This window comes from Leucopleurus acutus (genome assembly GCF_964270905.1).
Source record: "Leucopleurus acutus genome assembly, chromosome: 16".
Lineage (NCBI taxonomy): Eukaryota > Metazoa > Chordata > Mammalia > Artiodactyla > Delphinidae > Leucopleurus > Leucopleurus acutus.
Genome location: NC_139158.1, coordinates 78,154,737 through 78,178,101, shown reverse-complemented (window position 1 = coordinate 78,178,101; position 23,365 = coordinate 78,154,737). Strand labels below are relative to the sequence as shown.

Sequence of the window (23,365 nt, the reverse complement as noted above, 5' to 3'; positions counted from 1 at the left end):
GGACCTCTTATTAGCGTCATCATTTTAGGGTTGGTTAGGCTGAGCAACAGAATGGGTGAGCAGCTGGCCCTGGGTCACACAGCTAGTCTAGTTGATTTGGTTGGACTCACCCAGTGATTAAGATCCTGTTCTAGATTCTGATCCTACCAGAATCCCATACTGCAATCTAGTAATGGGCGGGGCACATTCATCCATCTTTGCACGAAGACAAAGACAAAAAGGTTGATTCTAGCCCAGGGATCAGTATGAAAATAGTCAGGCACGGCAGGGAAATGACACACTCTCCTCTCAGATAAGTAGCAAAGGTGGAGCCTGGCCAAGGAGCTACTCTGTTCTCTTAGCAAACTAACGTTTATTGAGCACTTACTACACACCAGGTATTTGCTAAGCATTTAACTGCTGTGCCTCCTATAACCAGCTCTCAAGAAACCAAGAGTGGACCAGAGGAGAACTCCGAAATTTCTTCTGACCCAGTATTGGCATCCCTTAGTTCTCAGGAAACACATCCATCCATACATATATCACATTTACCTTTTTTTTAAACACATATATATAGATATGTACTTGTATTTTTAAAACACGATTTCTTAGGATAGTCAAAATGTTTTGCAAATTATAAGTAAAATAGTACTTTTGAATATTCTTCCTTGAACCAATCTCTTTATTTTTTTCCAAAAGTGCTAGCTATAAAATTGTAAAAGAATTCCTGTAGTTAGTTGTTCAGTTTTTTTTTGTTTTGTTTTTTTTATTATTATTTATTTATTTTTGCTGTGTTGGGTCTTCGTTTCTGTGCGCGGGCTTTCTCTAGTTGCAGGGGCCACTCTTCATCACAGTGCGCGGGCCTCTCACTGTCTCGGCCTCTCTTGTTGCGGAGCACAGGCTCCAGGCGCGCAGGCTCAGTAGTTGTGGCTCACGGGCCTAGTTGCTCCGCAGCATGTGGGATCTTCCCAGACCAGGGCTCGAACCCGTGTCCCCTGCATTAGCAGGCAGATTCTCAACCACTGCGCCACCAGGGAAGCCCAGTTGTTCAGTTTTTAATGCTGATTTTGTGGTTCTTAAGCAGTGATGAGAGTCACTTATCTTGGGCTATATTCTTCTGGCATTATCTTTCCCTGAGCATTACTTCGCTGAATTTTGAGGGTGGAATTAGGTGATATTTAGTTATTAGGGAAAGGGAAACAATAGGGCGAATGTTCTGAATGCCATCAGCTGCTTTGGTTGTGTGAGTTGATTGGTAGGTTCACTCCAGGTAGGTGTAGAGAACGTTCAACAGGGCCCACGGAGCTGTGAGGACACTAGATGCTATGACTGAGCCACTGCCTTGAAGCAGCTTATGTCTAGATGCCACTGTTTCTTGTCTTGTCGTTGCCTCTACCAAAACTGTGGATCTTAAGGGCTCTGACTGGTTCTAACCATGCTAACCCCTGGAAGGAAGTGTTCAGCAAATGTTCACTGAACTCATTCATTCATTCAGTGTTTCTCGAGCACCTACTCTGTGCCAGGTGTGGTTCTATAAACTTGGGAGGTATCAAGAGCAAACAAAGAGTGATCTTTGCCCTTGTCGTCTACCTTCTAGTGTGGGGAAAGAGGCAGTACATAGAGAACAAAACACATATGTACATTTTACAGTGTCTTAGAAGGATAAGTGCTGTGGCATGGGGGGCAGGGTTTGATAGGGGAGAGGGGTTGCAGTTGTATAGAGGATGGTCAGGGAAGGCCTCCCTGAGAAGTTAAGACTGGAATGAAGGAGGGAGGGAGCCATGTGGATATCAAGAGGGAGAGAGTTCCAGGCAGAGGGAACAGCCAATGCAAAAACCCTAAAACAGAAATGTGCCTGGGGTGTTTGAGGTTAACGTGACCAGAGAAAAATGAGCAACAGAAAGAGAAACTGGTAGAAAGCGGGGTTGGGAACAGTATGATTCTGTTTTTAGTATTCTGCCATATTTTAAAATAAGTAAAACAATTAACAACAGTTGCATTCATTCAGCATATACTAATTGCATATGATGGTAGGGACACAAGGCAGGCAGGGTCCTTGCCCTCTGGGATCTCACAGACTAGTAAGGCAGATGGGCAAATAAACATTTGTCACAGTATATGAATGCTCTATCAGGGGGACATAGCAGGACGACAGGGAACCCATATAACCCAGGTTTGGAGGGCCCAGGGGAGGCTGCTCATGGAAAGTCAAAATGATCATTGAAACTGGGAACAGAGAAATGGGGGGTGAGCATTCTAAGGTGGGCTGGAACACATGAAGCCCTGGAGGAGAGAGGTCATTTGTAATCGGAGCATTTTTCTAGAAAGGAAAAGGCAAAAAAAAAAAAGGTGCTCCTTGGAGAACGTTAGCTCCTGGGAAGGTTGTTTATTTCTAGAGAAGCAACACCACATTTATACCATTTATATAAAGTGATCATATAGTCCATCATCCAGACTGGGACATCAGACTGGGACACCTTTGAGAGTGGGGTGGCAAGCACTATGGGTAATTATGCTGGGAGAGCAGGTATAAGTAGCCTCCAGTATGCCCTTACCACCCTCACCGATGGAAGGCCCAGCGCAGAAGCTGTAAAATAATGCCTAATGCTTCTCCCTAGTGGTGGAATGCAGCAACACAGCACAAGTCAAAGATCAGAGTTTCCTATCCCATGAGTCAGTTTTCCAAGAAAAATAACGAGTCACATGCCACAGAGCTGATCAGAGTTTGGGTTTTGACCTAATGCTTTAGAGATAAATTTGTTACTATAAATGTATCAAGTGTTTATCCATCTGTTTATTCTTCACTGTGTGATTGTATTCCTATTTTCAGTGTTAGTGGCTGTGGTAGATTAGATTTCTGTTTCCAGCCCAACACTCCCTCCCTGGTACAGAATCATACTTATCAACCCTTGCACATTGGTATCATGGTGGGTAGAGTGGCTTCCTGGCCCCATTGACTTTGGGTGAAGCTGTGTGATTTGCTTTGCCCAATGGAATATAGTAGACCCAATGGGAAGAGGGGTTTTAACTGTGTCTATACAGTTTGGCTCATCCTCTTGCTCTCACGTGACCTGTCATGAGAAGAACATGCTGTGTGTAGCAAAACACCCAAGGAGACACAAGCAAACACATGGAGTTGACCTCAACCCAATCCAGTAGAGCCACAATGACTCACAGACACATAAAAAATAACATAAATATTTGTTGTCGAAAGCCACTGAGATTTTGAAGTTGTTTGTCAGGCAGCAAAAACTGACTAATACAGGAGACTATTAGTAAACGTACTCAACTTACCATTGTCTACTGAATTGCCATTTCCAGTGTTTAGCATTTACTTGAATGCGTGAAATAATGTTTTCCCTGCGGTACCACTTTAAAATCACTTTCAACACAAGTATGATGAAAAAGTATTTGTCCTTGTAAAATCTGGATGCAAATCCAGCAGGTCTCTTCTTCCCATCTTGTCTTGCATCCTTTTTCTTCCTTTTTTTTTTTTAATTTTTGGTCAGTTCCCTTTCATAGGAGAGAGAAAGAAAACCTGCCCAGAGGACTCCCCACCCAATCTACCCAATACCTGTTAGTCTCCATAAGGGCATCTTTTGTTAGAAGCAACATTTTCCTCACTGGCTCTGAGACTCAGTGTCTTCCAAGAGAACATACATGGGAGGAATAAAGTGCTGGAGATGCCTCAGCTTTTAAGAGACTTTACACCTTTTCTTAAAGAGGATTCCATTCATTTTGAGCTAACTCTAAGTTACCATGTGTCTTCAGAAAGATTTGCAGAGTTCAGATTAATTTGAAAGACTGGTATGCTGAAGGCTCAATAAGAACTTAAATTTTTTTTCAGTATTAAAGTTCTTGCAAGTTAGCAAATCGGCAGTCATCTTTACAGAGCTTCTTTCCACCTAATCCAGTGTAGACAGCATAGATACACCCAGATTACCTGTAAGCAGGTGAGTAAGTACTGTCATTCGAAGACCTTGCAAGCCTGGGTTGTACAGCAGGCCCATGGAGAAGTGGAACAGTGGATGGTAGTGGTTAAGAACAAGGGCTCTGGAGTCAGAAGAAGGTGGGTTCAAATCCCAGCTCCATATTTTCCCAGAGATATGACCCAGACAAGTGACCCAACCTCTCTGAACCTCAGTTTCTTCTTCTGCATAATGGGGATAATAACAGTTCCTACCTTATAGTGTTGTAAAGAAGGATTAAATAACACATATTATATAAAATAATGCATGTTAAGATATAGAAAACAAACTTGTCATACGAAAGGGGAAAAGAAAGGGAGGAGGGACAAATTAAGGGTGTAGGATTAACAGATACAAAATAAAATAGAGAAGCAACACAGATATTCTGTATAGCACAGGGAACTGCACCCATTATATTGTAATAACCTATAATGGAATATATCTGCAAAAACACTGAATCACTATACTGTACACCTGAAACTAACACAATATTGTAAATCAACCATCCTTCAATTTAAAAAGAAAAACAAAAATAATACTACAGGTTAAGTACACAGCACGTAGTAGGCAGTCAATTAACGTAGCCATATAGGTAGCAGCGCTCATGACCTGCTTTCTCAGTTTTTCTGTATCTTTGGTTAAGCCGTCAATAGCTCACCTTTGTCATCATCAGGGCTGCTCAGGATCCACCGGCTTCCTGTGTAGAAGACATCTGTCACTGTGCTCATCCAGGTGGAAGGCAGTGTCCTACCCACCACTGTACAAGCTGGTGAGCATCAGCTACTCCCACCACTTCCTTGCAGCTTGAGGACACGCACAAGCCCTGGGCTTGGCCAGTCAGGTATTCCTGCCTGAGACCAAGCAAGCAGCACAAACCACAGGGAGGTATTAAAATTCATCCACAATAGCAGCGTTTCAGCAGAGGTTTAAACAGTGTGATGACAGCAGCGGCGGTTTCTGGGAGCAGTGGGGCCCAGCTTCGGGGTTTCCAGCATCAGCATCAGAGATGTTCCCCTGCAGCATCCCAAACAGATGTCCTTGCAGGGCACCTCGTTCTGGCCTGCCTCACTTTCTGCCCATCACCTGAGCTGGGCTCTCAGGTCCCTCACATGCTCCAATCAATCAATTCCTGTTCTGGTTCAACTGGCCAGCAGTTTCTGTTGCTTGTAATCAATGAACTCTAATTGATACACTCCCAAAGAGGGAAGCTCTGATGGGCTCTGTTGTCATTGACCAATAGTGAGGACTCCAGTTGGGCAGAATTGGGAGCCATATCAGCATAGAAGTCATTGCTTTAGACTCAGCCTTTGCACTTAGCTAAAAAGCCAGCTCAGGGGCTTCCCTGGTGGCGCAGTGGTTGAGAGTCCGCCTGCCGATGCAGGGGACACGGGTTCGTGCCCCGGTCCGGGAGGATCCCACATGCCGCGGAGCGGCTAGGTCCGTGAGCCATGGCCCGTGAGCCATGGCCACTGAGCCTGCGCGTCCGGAGCCTGTGCTCCACAACGGGAGAGGCCACAACAGTGAGAGGCCTGCATACCGCAAAAAAAAAAAAAAAAAGCCAGCTCAGATGTTTTCAGTCTAACAGTGCAACGCTTGGCACCTTTAAGCAGAAAGATGCCCCTACCACCACCATGGGAATTCTCCTTCCTTCTGAGAGCCTGATGGGTACCAATGCTTCAGGGCTGGCCTTTGACTTCATTATAGAATGGGAACTTCTTAAAGGAAAAATGTCCAACAATTTTTTTTTCCATAAAACATTACAAACATACAGCAAAGTTGAAAAAAAAAGTTTGGTGATCACCCACATTCTTTCCACAAAGATTCTGTCATTAACACGTTACTCTTTTGGCTTTATCATATATCTCATTACGATATTTTTAATTGAAAAACTAATACATGCAAAGAGTGGAAAAATTCAAACATTCCAACATGGTATATGATGAAAACTTATTCTCCTTTCCACATCAGATCCCCAACTAACTTCCCAAAAGCAATCACGTGTTTACATATGCTTATATGTATAGTTTTTGTTTCTTCTTTTTCCTGATTTCCTTTTAACAGCCCCTTACTCAACTTACCATCTTGTCGTTTGCCTTTCTTTTTTCTTGCATTTAACAATATATCTTTCATTCAGGATTCATTCATAAAAGCTTATTAAGCACCTGCTCTGCTGTACCAGGCACTTTTTCCATAAACCAGGCACCCTGAATGGGTGGAGTAGTTCTGCTCTCCTCCCTCAGGGCCAAAAATTCAGAAATCATCCCGTGTCACCTCATGTGAAACTAGTTCATTCTTTTTTTTTTTTTTTTTTTTTTTTTGGCTGCATTGGGTCTTCGTTGCTGCACAAGGGCTTTCTCTAGTTGTGGCAGGGGCTCTAGCAGGGGCTACACTTCGTTGCCGTATGCAGGCTTCTCACTGCAGCGGCTTCTCTTGTTGTGGAGCACAGGCTCTATGTGCATGGGCTTCAGTAGTTGTGGCACACAGGCTCAGTAGTTGTGGCTCGTGGGCTGTAGAGCTCAGGCTCAGTAGTTGTGGTGCACGGGCTTAGTTGCTTCACGGCATGTGGGATCTTCCCAGACCAGAGCTCGAACCTGTGTCCCTTGCATTGCCAGGCGGATTCTTAACCACTGTGCCGCACCACCAAGGAAGTCCGAAACGAGTTCTTTTTTTTTTCTTAATAAATTTATTTATTTAATTTTGGCTGCGTTGGGTCTTCGTTCCTGCACGCGGACTTTCTCTAGTTGTGGTGAGCCGGGGGCTACTCTTCCTTGCGGTGCACAGGCTTCTCATTGCGGTGGCTTCTCTTGCTGCAGAGCACAGGCTCTAGGTGCGCAGGCTTCAGTAGTTGTGGCTCACGGGCTCTAGAGTGCAGGCTCAGTAGTTGTGGCACACAGGCTTAGTTGCTCCACGGCATGTGGGATCTTCCCAGACCAGGGCTTGAACCCATATCCCTTGCATTGGCAGGTGGACTCTTAACCACTGCGCCACCAGGAAAGTCCAAAACTAGTTTATTCTTAAAGGGACTTTTAAACCAGGGCTTAAATGCCTATAAGACCCAGGTGACAACAGAAATGTACGAAGGTATCTGCAACACAAAACAATAAACATTTGGAATCCCTGGCGGTCCAGTGGTTAGGACTCTGTGCTTCTACTGCAGGGGGCATGGGTTCAATCCCTGGTCAGGGAATTAAGATCCCGCATGCTGCATGGCAAGGCCAAAAAAAAAAAAAAATTATGATGTAACAATAAACGTTTGACCACCAGGTGTGCAGGAGATCAGAAGTTGAAACTAAAATGTATTAGTTCTGGGAATTCTTGGGTATTTTCTCTGCTATAAATGAAACTTAGCTATTCCACATTTGGTTGGTTGGTTGGTTTCTTCCTTTTGCTTGGCCCCTTGCCCTCTATTCTGTATCTTTTACACACCTCATGGTTTCTACTTCCGTAGGGTTTTCGCTTCCTCCTGACTTCAGGTGAGGGGAGGTCCTCTCTGGCCTTTCTCTATAGCTTGCCCACATTTTTCCAGCACTCTGTTGGTTACAAGGAACAGAAAACACACTAAAACTAGCAGAAGTAAGAAGACTTCCTGGACAGATACTAGGTAGTTTCCAAAATCGAAGAAAGAAACACAGGGTTCAGGGCTGCTCCCCGGACCTTGAGACCTAAACCAGGGAGATGGTCGTGTGTAGCATCTTTTTTCATGATCGTGCTCTTCACTACTGGCCTTTGCTTGTTCTTATTCTTTCCTCCTAAGGTGGGTTTTGTAAACTTGCTAGAAAGTTATGGGCACAGTTGGCAACCCCAACTTAACATCAGCCCAATGCAGCAAATCCAGAGGGTAGTCCTTCTGTCTCTGCTTTTGGACATAAACACGCCAGGAATGGTGCGCCCAGCGCCAGAGCACATCTGTGGTCAGGCAGACACAGTGGGTTAGGCTGAGCCCATCCTGGTCAGTGGCCCACTCAGCTGGCTATCAGTGGCTTTCCATAAGTGGCACCCCTACCAGAACTAGTTCCCCAAAGGAAGGAGGGTAGCATGGTTACACAAAACCATGAATATTCATTGCCAAGGCCCTGAGCCTCGGACCCCTCTGCTAACTACCTCCTTCTCTGCGCATTTTCCAGACTTTCCTTGGGGATCCACTCCACCCCCTCTTTCAGCCTATATGCTTCAAATGGGGCTAACACACCCCCTTCATGAGGGGAGGGCACGTATCCCATGCTTGGCCAATCACAGTACCCTGTGACCTTGGTCAAAGTTATAAGTCCAAAAGCAAGGGTTAGCAAGTTTATTCTATAAAGCAACAGAAAGAGTTGCTGGTTTCAACAGAAATAATTGATAGTAAATATTTATCATCTCTGTTGTAGCTACTCAGTTCTGTAGTTCTAGCACAAAAGTAGCCATGGATAACATATAAATGCATGATGCTCTGTTCCAATAAAGCCTTATTTACAGAAATAGGCAAGTGGGCCAGATTTGGTCCACAGGCCATAGTTTGCCAAATCCTGGTCCAAAGGATGGGTATATCTATCACCCAAACCAGTCAGGCACAATGTAGGTATTCAATAAAATATAGAATAATGGTTATTACATTTTAATTAGTTTTTAAAGTTATTATAGTGTAAGGGTAGTAGGTAGATGGCAGCCAATAATAAATAATAATAACTAATAAACTTGATTCTTTACTATTTGTCAATCCCTTTACATATATTTCCATTTTAATACTCAGAAAAACCATTTGGGGTAGGTAGAATTATTATCCTCATCTTACAGATGAGGAAACTGAGGCTCGAGGAGGTTAAGAGACTTGTTCAAAATCACACATGTCTGAAGAGCTGGACTCTGGTGAGATAATACATGTAAAATATGTTCTAAAATGCTACTCAGCACACGGTGAGCCTCCGTGAATACTCACTCTTCTCATTGTCATCGTCATAGTCATCACTACCACCACTGTTGCTGCGTCTCAGGTTAGGAGAGGTTGAGTAACCTTCCCAAGCCAGGCCTAGGATCTGCCTCTGGATGTGTCCAAGTTTAAAAGGGAGAGAGGGGAAAGGAGAAATAGGAAATGGTTTAATTATACCCTACTTGCTATTCAAAGCCTTTGCATCTACTCCCTACCCATGTCCTGTCTCCAGCACTCTGCCCACCTCCAGCCAGACCGAGGTTCCTCAAAAGTGCCACAGCTGGTCTTTGCACAAGCTACTCCCTCTGCCTGGGACCCTTCTCACCTCATTTCTCTGTCTGCCCCAGACCTGCTCTTCCTACACCTCTGGGGTTATGAATCTGCCTCTTGCAGGAAGCTTTCCCTGACCACTGTGTGAGTCTTTTTTTTCTTTTCTTTTCTTTTTTAATACAGCATGTGTGTGTCTTTATCACACTGTATTGTAACTGTTTACTTATTTTTCCTCTTGACTACTCTGTGACTTCCTTGAAGGCTTACTGTTGCATTCCTAGAGGTTAGTATCATACCTCACACCCAGATAGAACCCAGTTAATGTTTGTAAACAACTGAATGGTTCTGGAACAAGCCCTGGTAGAATATGTCAGTCAGGGAGACTGTATGCCGTAGATATGGAACACGAAAAGAACCTGAAAATGACAGTTGGTCTGGGAGATTTCAGTGTCACCAGAAAAGGACTGGAAACTCATTTTTCTCAAGAGTAGGTAAGAAAACTGACCAGCTCAGGCCTGCCACACCCAGCCGCACGTCTAGAAGCTTAGAATTCCTATTCTTGGATAACATTCCTCTACAGTTCAGGAACTTCCAAATCTGTAGGTGTTAGCAGGTGAATTGGAGGCTGTTTTCACTATAAAGGTCCTGATCCACATTGTTGCTTATACAGTATCCTCTTCCAGTATTTCATCTCATCATTTCAAATTCTAATCCATGAAGGGAAGGGGCTGCAGTGGGGGAGGAGAAGGGAAAGAAGAGGAAGAGCTGAGGGTCTGTATCGTGGTTATTTCCATTTTCAATTAAGACTGTGCCCTAGTGACTTTTTAACTAGCTATTTTTTTTTAATTTTAAAAGTTAATATGCTGATGGGAATATAAATTAATATGGCCAAATTGGGATAGAGTTTGGCATTTCCTAGGAAATTTGAACGTAAGCATATGCTCCGATCCAGGCATTCCTCCCACACTGCATTTCTCAAACTTACCATGCGTGAGAATCACTAAGGGATCTTGTTAAAATGCAGATCCTAGGCTTAGAGAAACGTACACATGTGAATCAGGAAAGCTGTGCAAGAATGTTCATAGCTACGTTGCTCATAATTACAAATTGGAGACCACCCACTGGCAATGAAGGTGTAGATGAAGTGTGATACAGTCACAGGGTAACGATGAATGAACCACAGCTGCCTGCAGCAACGTGTTGACTCTTAGGCTTAAAGGAGCAAGTGAAGGAAAATTAGTCATACTGTTCAACAAGTGGCAACACTAAGCAACATATTTAGGTGACAAAACTATTTTTAAATAATTGTTACACAAAATTAGCAATCCTGGAAGAAGGTGGCAGAAAGAAGAAGCTGATGGATAGGAATATGTGAAGGGCTTCTTTAGTACTAAGAACGTTCTGTATCTTATGGTGCTGATGGTTACTCAGGTGTTGTTCCTTAAATTGCACGTTTATGTTTTATACATTCTTGTATGTGTGCCAAATTTTCAAACTTAAAAGACTGTAAAAAGGTATATAGCAAGATGTCCGTCACTCAGACAACTGCATCACAAATACTGCTGTCCTGTCCCCAGAGCTAACTCATGTTACCAGCAACCTGGTCTCCTCTGCATTCACAAGTTTGTGTGTGTATGTGTGTAGATGTATATAAGTTAAATTTGATATAGAGAGATACTGTTACATATATGTATTTACATACATATATACACATACACACAACAGCATTACTTGTGTTCTTTTCTGTCCTTTGAATATTTCACCCAATACATCCTGAAAATATTCCATCAGTGCACAGAGAAATACATTATTCTTTTTATAGTCATAAAGAATTTATCCTATTTTATGATAGAACCATAATTTAGTAATTTTAATTTTTAATTTTTAACCATAAAGTAGTATGTGAACACACTCCCTATTTTTAAAAAATGTTACTAAGGATAATGTTCTCTTACGCATACCTGTGGAAATTTTAGGTTCTCCAATCCTTCCCCTCTGAATCTACTCCCTGCCGCCACCTTGCTTAACTCATAGCCAGTGTGCATCCTGCCAGGACTTTTGTCCTCTGGATTTTCATTTTCACCACTGAAAACATATGTGGACTTGAATATGTGTTTATGTCTATGTAGAACTTACTTTTCCTCTTCAATGCAGTATAGCTGGAGCTCTAGCCATCCCTATAAACATAAAACTGGCTGATTACTTTTATTTGCTGCCTGGTATGGCTAAACCACAGTTGAATCTAACCATTCCCCTATTGTTGTACACTTAGGTTGTTTCTCAAATTGTTTGCAATGACAGTAGTGTTGCAACAAACATCCCTGGACTCGTCCCCTTGTGCACATGTGCAAGCATTTCTCTATAGGAGATGGAAGGCAGAACTGATAAACCATTAGGAGGGCATATCTAAAGATTGATTGCCAGATTGCCCTCCAAAGTGGCCAGAACCGTTCATACTCCCACTAGCAATGCATTAGAAGACTAATCTCCCTTCACTCTTAGTAAAAGTAGATGTTATCAGCAGTCTTAATTTTTATTGAGCTGATAGGCGAAAGAAAGGAGGACTTATGGTGAATATTCATTCACCATAGTTAGTGATGCTGAACGCCTCTTATACGTTTGTTGCCCAGAATCTGCATTTAACACGATCCCCAGGTCATTCTTCTGCACATTAAAGTTTGAGAAGCACTGGAGTCAGAATCTTAACAAGGTCCCCAGTGATGCCCATGCACAGTGTGAGGAGTGCAGTGGGGGAGGAATAGCTGGATCATAGCATACGCTCACTTTTACTAATATGTGTGGGGTTGTGTTTATCTTTTCTATTCAGACAGGATATAAAACAGTGCTTCAATGTATTTTTAACTTGCACTTCTTTAATCGTAAGTGAGCTTGGACTTTTTTTTTCAAATTCTTACAGGCATATTTTTCTTCTCTGGAAACCAGGTAGTCACTGAATCTTCTTACTTTGCTTCAAACACACGAAAGCTGATCTCCTGGGGGCTTTTGCGGTTATGGTTTTCTCTCCCTTGGAACGTTCTCTCCCTGATTCTTCCCAGGGCTGCCTATTATATTCAGGTTTTAGCTCAAAGGTCACTTCTAGCGAAACTCAGGTACCGCCCCTACTACCACTCTTCATCTCGCCACCCCGTTTCACCTTGACCGTGGCCCCCACCCCTATCTGAAATGACCTGCACACTCGTTCTTTCCTTCCTTCTCTGACTGCCCTGCTGGATCTTGTGTGTCTTGCCTATCTCTCCATACCCAGCACCTGGAACAGAGCCAGGCAACAGTCTAGACTCAAATTATCGTCAGATGAACAAATAAATGAACTCTCGGCAGATGAAGAAATGAGATTTGCTCCTGTCTAGCTTTACGCCCCACTGGGGCATCACTTTCACCTGGATAAACATTTCTTGATTCATTCCTTTATCCACAGCGGAAAATACTAGGTGGTAATGACAGAAGTCGAGTGAGGTAGCTTTAGGAGAACACGACCCAAGCAAGGTGCTCAGCCCCACGGGAAGCCCAGGACAATCAGAGAGACAATTATGTTTTTATCTATTTCTCTTAAAAAAGAAAGCAATTACTTGACCAATATTAAATAATATTATAGTGCTCATTTAGTATATATAGAGAGAAACTGGTATAAAGGCATGGAAGTCTGCAACTCAGGAGGGTTGGGTAATGTCAGTACAGGCTTGTGTGCTTCCAATTTATTCCCACATAAAACAGAATATCTGTCCCAAGTTCATTGGAACCACCAATTCTTCTGTTTTCTTTTCTTTTTTTTTTTTTTTTTGGCGGTGCCGCACAGCTTGTGGGATCTTAGTTCCCCAACCAGGGATCGAACCTGGGCCCTCAGCAGTGAAAGCGCCAAATCCTAACCACTGGCCCACCAGGGAATTCCCAGAACCACCAATTCTAGATGAGCATCAGCTGTTTTTACAGATAACTGTAACTCTTACCCTACTCTTATACATAACATTTACAGAGTGCTGCCTCTGTAGTAGACATTGTTCCATGTACTTTATATATATGTATTCATTCATCCTCACAACCACCCTGGCTGTATTAGCATCGCCATTTTATTGAAGAGAAAACTGGGGCACAAGGCAGCTTTCTCAAGGTCACATGGTAAAAGAGCCAGGATTCTCACCCAGGCTGGCCCCAGTCCATGTGCTTCGTAATGACATGATACTGCCTCTGGAATCTTTGTAATGCTTTGTAAGATGTCGAATGACCGGGAGAATCTTCTGTATAATTCAGAGGTACACTTCACCTCTTGGCAAAATACTTAAGTTATGAAAGTTACAAATATACGCCGTTTTTCTTTTACAAAGGGACAAGCGTTGAAAATTTATTGACTTTCTTTTTGAAGAAAGGGAACTACCTAACAACCATTAAAAAAAAAAAATCAGGATACAGGTGATATACATATAAAGAATGAGAAAACGCTTTCCAAGAGAAACATGCCATGGAGTGAGTATTTGAAATGCATGTTTGGCCATGATTCCCTTGTTAGGTGATTTTGTTGCTGAAAATAATGAAAAGTTGTCACCTGTAAAGACCTCTATCTGCGTGTTTAAATTTGGCAACAGAATTTCCTAATCTGTTTAAACATCTTCCAAATAAAGAGCTTCAGTGGGTTTGAAATCCAGTTGTTAAAGATATAGTTTAGGGTTTCCCTAGGGCTTCCCTGGTGGCACAGTGGTTGAGAGTCCGCTTGCCGATGCAGGGGAGACGGGTTCGTGCCCCGGTCTGGGAGGATCCCACGTGCTGCGGAGCGGCTGGGCCCGTGAGCCATGGCCTCTGAGCCTGTGCGTCCGGAGCCTGTGCTCTGCAACAGGAGAGACCACAACAGTGAGAGGCCCGCGTACCGCAAAAAAAAAAAAAAAAATAGTATAGGTTAACCTCTTCAGGTTAATTTGTAGAAGCCCCAGGTTGATTATCAGGGGAAATGAAAATTTACCAGCTGGATTTCAAAGAAAATAGTCAGTTTGTGTAACTGGCGAATGGGATTAAAAAGGGAGAACCATGATTTAAGCATAGCCAATGATACTTTGTTTTTTTCTATATATCCTGTGAGGTTTTTTTTTTTCTCTTCAGTTTTTCAGTGATAACCCTTGAAATCAAGCCATTAAAACCAAACATGGTAATAAACTTAATTTAGGACCATAACATTGAATGGATGTATTGTAAAATACTAAAACAGTGCCTTCAAAAAAGGAAGCAAGTTTTAATCTGTTGCTGTCATTATATTTGTAGAAAATATTGATAATTTACTTTGCCTTTTGTTGAAATATATTCAAGGAAAATGCAAATCAAAACCGTAGTGAAATATCATTGTATGTCAATTTGATTGGCAAAAATTAAGACATCTGACAATACGGAGTGTGGTAAAGGATTTGACTCCACGGTACCTCTTACCTTGCTGGGGGAAATGTAGACTGGTGCTTCCACTGTGGCATCATTTCTTACATAGTCATTTACAATCCAACCAATGTATACATTCATTTAAGAAACTGACACTTTTTAGAAAGATCATAGCTGCATTATTCACTTGGCAAAGACAGGGAAACAACCCAAGTGCCCATCAACAGGATGGCAGATGAACCAACTGTGATATTTTCACACCATGGAATATTACACATCAGTCAAACTGGTTGAACAACAGTGATAATTTGGATGATCTTAGCAATATAATAAATGCGGGGGAGGAGTAATTACTGGAAGATTACATACCCTTTTCATGAAGTTCTTTAAAAATTAAAAATTAAGGAATACATGTAGGTGCAAAAAAGACTTGCTAAGAAAAAAAAACAAAGGAATGAAGAATGAAGGGTTTAGGTGGATGGCTATTAAATTCGAGGAGGGGATGAAGGGGGATAGATGAGAAATGCAGGTTATGGTTAAGGTCCTAGCTTGGGTCAGTGAGTTCCCTGGTATTAATTATATCTTAATAAGCCAAGCAACAACCAACCAACCAGACAAATACAGCTCAGCGACAGATCAGGGATGACAACGGGTCTTGTACCAAAGATTGGTTAATCCAGTTGTGTGCACCTGAGCTGAAGAAATTATTTCTATCCATAGCAAATACAAACACAGGTACGCACCTCAAGTAGTAAAAAGCGGGTATCAGATGCCTCCCAACCTCCCGGCTGGGTGCTTTTCCTTCATCAACTTCCCCAGAGGCAACCATTGGCCCCTAGAGATCCTTCTGAGACATTCCAAAAGGTCACACGATAAACAGAAGCACACACGTATGTTTTGAAATGGCTTTACATATATGTGTACCTAGACACATATACACACAGACCAAAGAAAACTTCAAACGCTGCTTTTTAAAAATTTATCTCGAAAATTTAACCTTGAGTGACTTCACCTGGCTTTACACACACACTCCCTACAATCAATTCACAACTTGAAAATCAACGGGAAGTTTGAGGAAAACAGCTCCTTTTTAAAGAAATATAAAAATGCTCTTCTTGCAGACAGTCCCCTAGGGTTTGTCAAGGGTAACCTCACAGAAGGTGAATTACAGGACGCTGCGAAACCCCACAGGGCCGGAGCAAGCCACGGCAGAAAAGCTCACCGCGGCGATGTTAGAAATACGGATTCCCAGGCCCCGCCCCACGGATTCAGAGCTGAACACGGGTCTTTTTTAACCAAGGCCCCCACGTGACTCTCAGGTTCGGGCAAGCTTGGGGCACAGCCCCGCCTTAAGTAACTCCCCAATGGAAGAAAGTAAACATCTGGGGCTTGTAGGTGGCTTTCTTGCTCCCTGTTGGATGTCGTTTACCTGGTGCAAGGAGGGGTCCCCTCGGGTCTCATCAAGGGCCCAGCCAGTCTGAGCACGAACGCCAATTAGCTCAACCCCCCGAGGACCACGCCTCAGTCGCCTGCTGGGCGGGGCCCGCGCCCCTGTCGGCCCCAGGCCTCTTTCCTCCGTGTGGTCTCAGACCCCGGGCGCCAGAGTCCGGGGGCCGGGGGAGAGATGCTGCATGGAAATAGAGATGCCTGGGCTCCGCCGCCTGAAGCCAAAACTTCCGGAATCTGCATTTTTAACCAACTCTTCCAGGACCAGTAAGTTCACCCTGCCGTTGGAGACGCACTAGCCTCATTTAAATTTTAAATTCGAATATGCAGCCACGAGTGGAGGTCGTGCTTCTCAACCTTGGCTGCCCTTCAGAATAACCTGGGGAAGCTTTTTAAAATATATATACACCAATGCCCAGGTTTCAGTCCAGACCAATTAAGCCGGAATCTAAAAGCGCAGCCTCTGCGGCAGCAGCCGCAAAGGCATCACCTGGGAGCTCGTTAGAAATACAGACGCTCAGGCCCCACCCCAGACCCACTGAGTCAGAATCTGCATTTTAACGAGATCCCCAGTGATTCGCGCGCACATTAAATTGGAGGGGAGCCGTGCTTATAAAATTTTAATGGGCAAACGAATCACCTGGGGATCTCGTTAAAATGCAGATACGGTTTCTCAAACTTAAATGTGCATGCGAATCACCTGGGGAGCTTGTTAAAATGCAGATTCTGATTCAGCGAGTCTGGGGTGGAGCCCGAGAGTCTGCATTTCTAACGAGCTTCCCAGGTGGTGCGGGCTTCCCGGGTGTGGACCGCGCTTCCCCTGGAGTCCCGAGGTCTTGGCTCCGGGCCAATCAGCCGTCAGGGCTCTTGATAAATCGCTCTGTTCGGCTGAGGAGCAGAATTGCCGGGACATGCGCGCTCCGGCCCAGGGAGGGGGTGATTTCCGAACTCCGGGAATTGGTTGTGTGAGGCTGGCCGCTCGTAGGGACTCGCCAGAGCCCTGGTCCTCACGCCATGTCGCGGCGCAAGCAGGCCAGGCCCCAGCATCTCGGCTCCGAGGAGCCGCAGCCTGAGCGCCAGGAGTTCGCCGAGGCGGCCCCGGAGGTGCTGGGGGAGCCGGGTGAGTAGTGCTGCGACGTCCGGCCCGGGGGGCTGGAGGCAGTTTCTCGGACGTTCCCCAGAGCCGCGCGGGTGCGAGGTCCCGGCTACCGGGCGTGGAAGGGTGGGTGAAGCTTTCAACCCGAGTTCTGGGTCGCGGGCCTTGCTGACCCCGCCTTGGTAAGTTACACCCCCCCCACACACACACCTCGTAAATTCACTCTCCTCGGGTAAATTACGTCGCTCCCCGAGGGCATTCCTGCATCCACTCCCCCTCCCCCCAAGCGCTGTGAAATGACGGTTCATCTCCCGAACGCGTTGGAAGGATGCTCTGAGACCCCTTTGGAGGCAGTCTTCGGGGTGCGCCGGCACCCGGGTGCCCCACCTCCTTGGCGCTGGGCTGAAGCTGAGCGCCTGGAAGGTGGGCGCTCCGAGACCCGCGCCCCAGGCGTTTTCTTGAGGGATGGGGGGAGATGTCTGTAAAATGTCTGAGCTTCTGCCGGGACCTGGGGCTAGGTGCTGGAGAGACACAGCAACGAACAAGGAGGATAGAATTCCGACCCTCCTGGAGCTCATGGCCCAGTGGAGGCGAGAAAGATGGCACGTGAGATAAAGCGGCGGAGCGTGAGGTGTGTTAGCGCGGAGCGCCGGGGAAAACCTCAAGCTGGGAGGGGGTTGTCCCGGGAAGGCCTTTCTGTGGAGGGCAGCCTCGAGTAACACTCTGGAGGTTGTGAGGGAGCGAGCGGTGGAGATGGCCGAGGGAAGAGCACTCAGGCAGAGGGAACAGCAAGTGCAGAGGCCTCGGGCGTCAGCGAGGCTGGGGCTTGGAGGCGCGTCCGATTGAGGTTTTGAGAAGTGACGGGAGCCCCGGGCTCCGATAAGGACTTTGACTTCTACTGTGAGCGAAGTGGAGCCACGTTGGGGGCGGGGAGTGAGCAGGGTGCCGCGGCGGGGTTTAACAGGCTCACCCCGGCTGCCACCGGGCTAGAGGGGGTCCGGGAGAAGCCCAGGGACCCCGGACTACCCTGGGCCCCCGGGGCAGTATTTCTCACCCGGTGGGCCTTGGAGACTCTGCTTCTGAAGAGCCTGCAAGTAGGGAGCTTCGAGAACTCGCTGAATTCTCAGGCTCCCACCACCCCCTGCGCTGCTGTAATCTCAGGGGTGGGGTGGAGTCGGGGACTCTGCATTTCTGAGGCGCTTCCCCTTCTGATTATCTTGCACTCAGGTAAGACAATGTAGGTTCTTACTTGACGGTCCCTCTGCCCGCCACCTTCCCTCCCGCCCGGGGGTCGCTGCTGCCTTCTGCTTAGCAAGGGGGTAGTGAGAGGAGTTTTAGCAGAACTTTCTTCTCTTCTCTCCCTTCCGAGCATTTTCCTGGCTCGGAAAGGGAGAGGGGGATCTAGTCTCTTCTGCCAGAAGGATCAGACTTCCAGCAGCAGGTCTGTCTGGTGGGCTTTGCTACGCTCCCAAGGAGGTGGTGGAGGAAAGCAGAAGCTTAAAGTCACTCCTAAGCTAATAGTTTAGCATCACGCTTTAGTTTTAAATACAGTCCTAAAAATAAAACCAAAGAAAACCAACCCTTTAGATAAACAGCTAATTAAACAAAATGTTTCAAGAAACTCTTAACATTGCCTTTGGAGGGAACTGGGGAGCTGGGGAGCGGGGTTGGAGACTTTTCACAGTAACTTTTGGATTATACCTATTAAGGCTCTCTTACCTATTCCAATAAACAAAGTTTCTTTAAAGGAAAAAAAAACCCTAAAGCTTGGCTGGATGGAACTACTATAACCAAAATATCCTGTCTTTGTGCGCAAGGTCTAGAGTGGCGATAGGTGGGTGGAACCGGAGTGGGGTTCCACCCTAACCCTAGGGTGGGGTTCCTGCGGTGGGAGCAAGCCTTCTCCTGATCCCCTGTAAAAGAATTGGGGAGGTATTGGGGATGTTGAGTCTTTGGGGGAAGCGATTATAAAAAGACAATTCCTGAGTAAACCCGGGCTGTTCAAAGTGAGTGCCATGGGCTGCTTTTTCTTCCTGCAGACAGCGCTTGGAGGGCACCTCCTGGAGCCTTGCCCTGTGTTTGGAGGGGTTGGGGAGGGTGCTGTGTGTTGTGCAGCACTGTGGGTGCCAGGGCCCCTCAACACCAGCCGCCGCTGGGGGGAAAAGCAGCCTTGCAACTGATGTTCCCCCTCCATGCGTTTTAGGTCTGTTATGATGCTGAGTTAGAAGCCCGCCTTTTTAATTTTTTTTAAGGTTGGGCCACTCTTAATTTGCAGATGGCTTTGCAACTCACCTAGCTTTTGGAGGAGACAGAACAGAGCAGGTCAGTTGGTAGACTTCAATCATAAGAGGGGCAGGATAACAGCCTTACCAAAGGAACATCAACAAAGGGTTAAAATGGCCGCTGTGCTCAACTGAGTTCTGTCAGATGTGGCCCCAACCCCATCTTTCAGACTAGAAGGGCCTCTGCCCCAGCTGTACCTTTCTCAGTAGGCTTCTTCTGACCTTCCTTGCTTTCCTGGATGCTTAAAATTGAAGGAGGAAGGCGCCTTTAGAAGCTCTGCGTGCCTCTGCCTTAGTCTGCCATAGTGACCCTTTATAGCCTTGGGCACAGTTTCCTGATAGCTTTAACCCATCCATCTCCCTTCTACCTTCAAGCCCTCAAACTTGCATTGCTCAGTGTGTTTTCCACTCCCTGAGAATCCGGTGGCTCGTGTGTGTACACATCAGTGAGTAAAACCAGTAACATTTATATAGTGCTGCCTTATGTATAAGGTTCTTTTACGTATATACATTAAAGAACTTAATCTTCATCTAAACCTGTGAGATGGGGGCCATAATCCTCATTTTACATATGTGGAAACTGAGGAACAGGGAAGTTGAGTAACTTACTCGGTCACACAGCTAGTAAAGGATAGAATTGGAATTTGGAACTTATCACCTGGCTTCCCAGTCAGTTTGCTAAATCATTGTGCTTTACAGCCTCTCACTTGGATTTCAGCTTTTCAGTCTTCCTTGGTTTCTGAGGGATTAAAAACCCTCAATAGTTTAATGGCTTTCTTTAACATGTGAATTGCTAAACAATGCTAGGTTTTGTGTCTTCCTCTGAGGGGCAGAGCGATGGACTTCACATCTGGCGAGTGTGGGTTCTAATTGGCTGAAACCATCTAGCCCTGCGGCCTTGAGCAGCATCTCTTCCGAGCCAGTATCTCTTCTGGAAGAGCAGAAATTCTCAAAATGTGGTCCCCAGACCAACAGCATCAGCTGGGAGCTTGTTAGAAATGAAGAATTGCCAGCCCCACTCCGGACCTACTGAGTCAGGAACTGCAGAGGCGGAGCCCAAGCCACCTGTACCTTAACAAGCCCTCCAGGTGATTGTGATGCACAGGTTTTTTGAGTAGTGCTGGCTTGGAGTTACACTTCTGCCACTTTAATGAGCATAGGTATCACCTGGGGATCTCATTAAAGTGCAGATTCTGTAGGTCTGGGACCTGAGGTTCTGCATTTCTAACAAGCTCTCAGGTCACGCTGATGTTAGTGCTCTGAGGACCACCGTTTGAGTAGCAAAGGCTTAAAGAGTAGTATGAGGATATCACTTGGAGTGCTTTAAAAATGCAGGTTCCTGGGCCCACCCCCAGTTAAGTCTGGATGAGGCTTTGGAACCTTACATTTAAGTCGCAATTCAGGTGATTCTGATGTAGGTGTGGAGGCCGTCCTGTGCATCATAGGATGTTTAGCAACGTCCCTGGCCTCTGCCCACTAGGTGCCACTATCGCAAACGTGTGCACATGATCACGACAATCAAAAACGTCCCCAGGTATTGCAAAATGGCCCCCAGTTGAAAGCTATGGGACTAGGTCAGTTGTTCAGACCCTGTTAAGGGGCTTCAAGCACCACAGCTACTTGGATGTGATAGCTGCAGTCCTTTACCTGAAGCCCTGTAATAGCATTGACTCAGTGGAGGCCGGGCGCTGTACCAAGAATTTACATTGTTCATCTCTTAACTCTGAGGCAGGTCAGTGATACCTTTTTACAGATAACCTTTCTGAGCCTCAGTTTACTTAAGTTGCCCACAGTCACACAGCTAGCACGTGGCTAAGCAAACCCAATGCTTGGAACTGAAGCCCTTATCAGCGTGTTCTACAGCTTCTCACGGTAAGAAGGTTTACCTTAACAAACCTAGCAAGAAAGATGGAATCCACCTTCTATAACTGGGGCCAAAAGTCCCTGACCTTGGCCTGTAATTCATAAACTAGTTAATAGACTTTTTAAGACTTAAGATTGTGCTCCGCAACGGGAGAGGCCACAACAGTGAGAGGCCTGCGTACCGCAAAAAAAAAAAAAAACTTAAGATATTGACAGCACCTCTTTTTACCTTCGTCTTAAATCTATTTGGAGAGAAATCACTTTACAATCTTCTAGGAGGACTTAGGCTTTGTTACAGAAGTTTTTAAACCTGCATGTTAGATTGAACCCTATGAAATTATCCGATCATTTTCGCCACAGAAACAGCAGTTTCACCTAGCTTAGCCTTACTAACAGAGAGAATGATACAGTGAACTTCGTGGACCAGATGCTCAGTTTCAACAACTAGTTACAGTGGCCAGTCTTGTTTCTTCTGTGCAGCCATTCCCCTCCCTGGATTATTTTGAAGCACATCACAGTTTATAAACAGCCATTTGTAAACTATTAGAATGCTTTTTAAAACTTTAATTTCATCTTCACACCTTTATAAAAAAAAATTCCCTTATCAAACTTTCAGTTAGTGTTTGCACTTCCCATGGTCTTAAATGGCTTTTACAGTATGTTTAAATCGGGATCCAGAAAGGTCCTGATACTACAGACCATCTCAAATCTTTTAGTCTCGGATTTTCCTTTCTCCTCCTCCATCTTTCAAGTTGAAACAGTGGCATTTTGTCCTGGAAAGCAGTGGCACTTGAAGTGTGGTCTGTGACCTGTTACTGAGTTAGGTCAAAATAAATTCGGAAGTGGAGAGTAAGCACTTAAAGACAGCTCGACATCCACCTTTCTGTCATATCTAATAATGTTTGGGCTTTTATTGTCTTATTCCACTTTTCTCATAATTTGTCTTTATTTTATAAAAAAATACTGGTCTGGGCTTCCCTGGTGGCGCAGTGGTTGAGAGTCCGCCTGCCAATGCAGGGGACACGGGTTCATGCCCCGGTCCGGGAAGATCCCACGTGCCGCGGGGCGGCTGGGCCCGTGACCCATGGCCGCTGAGCCTGCGCGTCCGGAGCCTGTGCTCCGCAACGGGAGAGGCCACAGCAGTGAGGGGCCCGTGTACAGCAACAACAAAAAAAAATACTGGTCTGACGGATTGGAAATTATTCTATGTACCAGGTCTTCCCCACGTTGTTCGAGAAGCACTGCTGCAAAGTTTTGCAGTCTGGATCTTGGCAGTTGGGTCCCTGTCACGATACCGTGTTCCTTTGTCCCCGGTACTTCCTGGAAATTGGTAAAGAGGAAGAGGATTGTTAAGACCAGAGTGTGCATGGCTTCTAACTTGTGATGTTTGGGGTTTTGTTTCTGTTTTTTTTGTGGGGTGCGGGGGGTGGTAGGTGAAATAAGCCCAAACCTGCTATAACACTTACCGTGGTGCTCATATTTGAGAAATTAAGTAACACTTCTTATTGTCTCAATTTCAGCTTCAGAACTAGATAATGATGTTCCAAAACCAACTTGTCCCTCCGCTGATAGCAGTGATACCCAGAAAGCCCCTGTCACAGCTCTTCCCTCTGAGTCAAAGGAACAAACAGCAACCCTTGGGGAGAGGACCTTCAACTGCTGCTATCCAGGTAAGAGTAAACTCGAGGCGCTGAACCCTTCTCTGTACGGGGCTCAGTCACAGGAGCTTAGCATCCGTTCGCTCACTGACTCAGCACGTGACTTGCCAGAATTTCAGATTCCTGGTAGCTTTCCTCTTTGAGGTTATTTATATTAAGGGAACCTGTTTTTCTTTTCTAGGTTGCCACTTCAAAACTGTTCATGGCATGAAAGATTTGGACCGCCATCTAAGAATCCACACTGGTAGGTATCCATTCATTTGTTCAAAACTTGAGTGTTAAAAAAACCCAAGGATGTGGATATGAACGAAGTGCTGGGCGTATAGTGGCAAGCAGGACAGAAACAGTCTCTCTGCCTCATGAAACTTAGTCTAGTGGGAGGGTCTGGGACCTAAAAAGTCACGAAGGCAATAATGGTAACTAACGGGCAAGGGGAAAAGTACCAGGACTGTAGTAGGGGATTTGATCCAGGCTGGTCATGACAGGCTTTTTGGAGGAAGAGACTCTCAAGTTAAACTATGAGA

At 45.3% G+C, this 23,365-nt stretch overlaps 1 protein-coding gene across 2 annotated transcripts in view; it reads left to right on the top strand.

Annotated features, from left to right (window-relative positions):
• The window catches only part of ZFP64 (ZFP64 zinc finger protein), a gene marked incomplete at both ends in the record, with an annotated part of 77,174 nt that overhangs the window by 41,588 nt on the left and 12,221 nt on the right, over positions 1–23,365 (top strand). The window contains 3 exons of one of the 2 annotated variants that reach the window (XM_082857653.1): positions 16,957–17,062; positions 22,704–22,853; positions 23,023–23,085. In XM_082857653.1, coding sequence (XP_082713779.1) covers positions 16,957–17,062; positions 22,704–22,853; positions 23,023–23,085 — 319 coding nt within the window. Of the gene's footprint in view, positions 1–16,956; positions 17,063–22,703; positions 22,854–23,022; positions 23,086–23,365 lie in introns of those variants that run through there. The other variant, XM_082857652.1, reaches the window with a different exon arrangement.